This window comes from Carya illinoinensis, chromosome 2 (assembly GCF_018687715.1).
Source record: "Carya illinoinensis cultivar Pawnee chromosome 2, C.illinoinensisPawnee_v1, whole genome shotgun sequence".
Taxonomy (NCBI): domain Eukaryota; kingdom Viridiplantae; phylum Streptophyta; class Magnoliopsida; order Fagales; family Juglandaceae; genus Carya; species Carya illinoinensis.
In genome coordinates, this window is record NC_056753.1 from 17,720,318 (window position 1) to 17,725,215 (window position 4,898).

General features: G+C 44.2%; 1 protein-coding gene across 1 annotated transcript; it reads left to right on the top strand.

Moving 5' to 3' along the window:
• Positions 1-1,097: 1,097 nt before the first annotated feature.
• LOC122300209 (UDP-glycosyltransferase 92A1-like) lies at positions 1,098-3,128 on the top strand. Its single transcript, XM_043110710.1, has one exon. It carries the CDS (start codon positions 1,195-1,197, stop codon positions 2,731-2,733), a length of 1,539 nt encoding a protein of 512 aa, XP_042966644.1. The 5' UTR covers positions 1,098-1,194; the 3' UTR covers positions 2,734-3,128.
• Positions 3,129-4,898: the final 1,770 nt, after the last annotated feature.

Below are 4,898 nucleotides of genomic sequence, written 5' to 3' on the forward strand. Positions count from 1 at the left end.
TGGTTGCAGTACTGTGTTACCTTCTATGGAGTAGGAGAAATGCATTTATCTTCAAAGACTAGTTAATGAGTCCTGAAACCATTACAGCAATGGCTCAGGCTGAAGTTACAGTGCTAAAGGAGGTAAAACTTCAGGTTAGTAGCAGGCTGGAAGAGAGAAGGTCAGTAGCAGTGGAAAGTAAGCAGTGGCACCCACTTGTGTGGCCTGCTGTTAAAGTAAATTTTAATGCAGCATATGATAAGATTTCGAATAGAGTGGGAATAGGCATAGTAGTGAGAGACAGTGAAGGAAATTTAAAGGTGTGCCTAACAACATCAAGGGGCCAGGTATTCTCAACTGCCCAAGCAGAAAAAACAGCACTGCAAAAGGCTTTAGATATGTGTTTAGACATGGACATGAACCAGGTTGTTTTCGAAGGGGATGCAAAGGCAATCATAGAGGCTGTTAATTCAAGGGAAGAGGATAGTTCGTGGGGTGGCCAAGATACAGATGATTTGCAGCATGTGATGAGGCTTCACCCGGGTTGGAAGCTGTCTTTTGTTTACAGGTTTGCTAATGGTGCTGCTCATAATGCAGCATGAATAGCTATTAGAGAGCCCAACGAGAGGGTGTGGATTGAGAGTGGACCCTTGGTGGTTATGAACTCTGTTTTGAGTGATGTATCAAATCTTGTTGCAAGTTGATTAATTAATGCAGTATTGTTATAAAAAAAAAAATATCAATCATGGTCCCTAGATCCATGTGACCACAACTATCCACGTGTGAAGAAAGATAAACCTGAAAGGGAGAGATGCATGGCTAGCCTGTTAGCCAGACCCTTTGTTATTTTCCTTGTAAAGCAGTAGCATCTGGATCTGTATAAGAGTCAAGTCCCCAAAATACGAGGAAAAGTGAGTAACTTTTGTCAAAAATTATCATCCCACATCCCGCTGCTTTAAATAAGAAATAAATTTAAGCTTGCAACGGTTCAGTAAATTTGTTTAACAACTGTAGCTCCCCTCACTTCTTTTGACAGCCAATGAGATGCATTGAAGTTGCGTCTTTACTTCCGAAAGCGACTCAACTTTCCCCTGACCTGTTTTATAAAAGTGATGCTCCGCTCTTCTCATACCACTCGAGTTCCAAAATTGAATCAAACTACCGCAACCCTTCATCTTTATTTTTATTCACCTCCAGAACCGAAGGATAATAAGGATGAACTCTCAGGAGCATATTATAATGCTACCTTTCCTGGCACACGGACATCTCATACCATTCCTTGCACTAGCAAAGCAGCTCCAACAAAGAACTGGCTACACCATCACCATCGCCAGCACCAAGCTCAACATCCAGTACCTCCGCTCCTCCATTTCTGCCGACTCTGATTCCAAAATCCTCTTTGCCGAACTCCCCTTCTGCAGCTCGGCCCACGACTTACCTCCCAACACCGAGAGCACCGAGAACTTGTCTCTGGACAGAATGATAAAGCTCCTTTATGCGTCGCAGAGTCTCGAAGATCCTCTGTTCCGCCTTCTCAATGATATCATAGACCAAGAAGGGCGGCCTCCGCTTTGCATAATTTCCGACCTTTTCTTTGGGTGGGCTGTTGATGTTGCAAAGAGTGTTGGCACCGTGACCGTCTCGTTCAACACCGGTGGGGCCTACGGCGTCTTGGCCTACGTCTCGTTTTGTCTGAACCTCCCACATCGTTCTACAGATTCTGACGAGTTCCTGGTGCCGGGCTTCCCAGAAAGTGTTCGTTTCCATCACTCTCAACTGCATCCATATCTGAGAGCTGCTGATGGTACAGACATGGGGTCTAAGTTTATGCAGTCGCAGTTTTCACGTTGTCTGGAGTCTTCTGGGTGGCTGTGTAACTCAGTCGAGGAAATCGAACCTTTGGGCCTGGATCTTCTCATGAAATATATCCGACTTCCTGTTTGGGCTATTGGTCCTCTTCTTCCCCCAGCGGCTCTTAAGAGTTCGTCCTCCTCACAGGCAATTGTTTACAGACAACATTCAATTTCAGGGAAAAATCCTGGTCTTCCACTAGAAAAATTCCTCGAGTGGCTTGATTTGCAAAGTCCCGATTCGGTCCTCTACATTTCTTTTGGTTCTCAGAACACTATCGGTGCCTCCCAGATGATGCAATTAGCCATTGGCTTGGAGGGGAGTGGAAAATCTTTCATATGGGTCGTGAGGCCACCCCTTGGTTTCGACCTGAATGGTGAATTCAGAGCTGAGTGGTTGCCAGAGGGATTTGAAGAACGAATGAAACAAAGCAGACGAGGTTTGATTGTTCGCAACTGGGCGCCCCAGTTGGACATTCTTTCACACAAATCGACGGGTGCTTTTCTGAGCCATTGCGGGTGGAACTCGGTGTTAGAAAGCTTAAGCCAGGGCGTACCGATTGTAGGGTGGCCAATGGCGGCAGAGCAAGCGTTCAATTCAAAGATGTTAATGGAGGAGATGGGTGTGAGTGTGGAGTTGACAAGAGGGATTCAAAGGGTGATTGAGGCGAAGGAGGTGAAACGCGTCTTAGAATCTGCCATGGACGAACACGGAAAAGGGGAGGATATGAGGAAGAAGGCAACTGAGGTTAAAGAGCTGATGAAGTTAGCAGTACGAGAAGAGGGACAAGAGAAGGGTTCTTCTTTGAAGGCAGTGGATGAATTTGTGAGAACCGTTCTTTACAAGAGACGAGCAGCCATGATGGCCGATCGTTGTTCGAAAATTTCAGCAAAGTCAGATTAGTTTTCCGTAGGTTAATTTATCCGGCTTGCCAACTTTTTGCGTGTTTATTGTTGAACTGTTATGAACCCGCTTGTAATGGTTGGTGCAGATGCGGTAATGTAATAAGGAAGTAGTGAAATTTAAATCGAATGCTCGGGAATGAAGAAGAGTACTGCAGGGAAGGTGTTTGACAATTTTCTTCAAAGAGTCATCCGTATTTGATAAGGAAGGCGTCGAGGCTTCCCGTCAAATACGTGTGCAAATTTGAGAAATCTCCAGTGATGGACCTAAGGTTTCAAGCCATTGCACCCCTAGTAAATCATAACATCCCGCTAGTGATAAGACACAAAAAGATGGGCTGAACCGAGACCCTTGAATTTTAGTTATCACATTGCTAGATCTACCTTGACTTTGTATGATAGCACCATTAGCTACTTTTACATTTTATTGTTCATCCCCGTTAACGGTATATGATTCTTTCTAACAAAGGAGCAATCAAGGAAGTTGTGGGTACTTCCCACGTCCACCAAAATTACAACCATGCCACTTCCAATTTTCCCATACAATCTCATATTATTATCAGAGGGTGTACCAGTTAAGGCATTGAATGAAATTACAGGCTTGAGGGCGTGTCTGAACATCTGAATAGTTACAACCAAATTCTTACTGATTTGTTAAACTTGGATGTTGAAATCGAAGATGAAGATAAAGCTTTACTTTTCTTAAATTCCTTGCCCGATACATATGAGCATTTAATTACTACTCTACTGTATGGGAAGGAAAATATTAGTTTTGACGATGCATCTAGTTCTTTAATTAGCAATGAGTACCGGAGGAAGAATAAGCAGGTACAATAAGATACATCAAGTGAAGCGCTAACAGCAAGAGGGGGAACACAGTCAAGGTATCCCGGAAGGAGGAAAGGTTTTCATTCTAAAACTCGAGCCACATCACGTGGTTCATCAGTCGGCAGAAAACTCGCCAGAGACGAGTGTTCCTTTTGTCACAACAAAGGACACTGAAGGAAGGATTGTCCTAACCGGAAGGGACAACAGAAGAATCAACCCACCACAGCCAATATCGTGGACAGAGATGATGATTCAGATTTTTCCTTGATAAGTTCATCATCCATTTGTCATTCCGATGAATGGATTATGGATTCAGGATGTACCTATCACATGTGTCCCAATCGGGACTGGTTTACTGATTTCACAAAGATCGAGGGTGGAGCAGTACTTATGGGCAATGACAATGCCTGTAAGACACAGGGAATAGGTAGCATTCGGTTAAAGCTGCACGATGGTAGCGTCAAGACTCTAACAGAAGTTTGGTATGTTCCGAACTTGCGGAAGAATCTCATCTCACTGGGATCTCTAGATTCAAAGGGATTTAGAATCGCCATTGAAGACGGAACTTTCAAAGTACTAATGGGAGTTCAGGTGACAATGAAGGGCTTGAGGCGAGGAAACTTGTACTTCTTGCAGGGAAGTAATGTTGATGGAAGAGTTTCCACAGGCTGTGAGAAGCTAGATGAGACTGATGACGACACCACTAGTCTTTGGCATATGCGTATGGGACACGTAGGAGAAAAAGCTTTGCAAACACTGGTGAAGCAAGGCTTACTCAAAGGTGCCAAGACTGGTAAACTATCTTTCTGTGAGCACTGTGTATTGGGGAAGCAGAGGCGGATCAAGTTTGGAACCGCAGTACATAATACACAGGGAATACTTGACTATGTGCACTCCGATGTTTGGGGACCTACCCAAAATGCATCTTTGGGAGGTAAACATTGGTTTGTAACTTTTGTTGATGATTATTCTCGTCGTGTGCGGGTGTATACGATGAAGAATAAAGATGAAGTGCTGAAAATCTTCCTTGATTGGAAGAAAATGGTTGAGACTCAGACCGGCAGGAAGATCAAGCGGCTCAGATCTGATAATGGAGGTGAGTACACTTCAGACCCCTTCATGGAAGTATGCCGGAGAGAGGGAATTGTCAGACACTTCACAGTACGAGGTACACCACAGCAGAACAGTGTGGCAGAATGAATGAATCGTACTTTATTAGAGAAAGTGCGATGTATGTTGCTGAATGCTGGACTCAGTAAGAAATTTTGGGCTGAAGCTGTGACATATGCCTGCCACCTCATCAACTGACTACCCGCTGCTGCCAATGATAGGAAGACA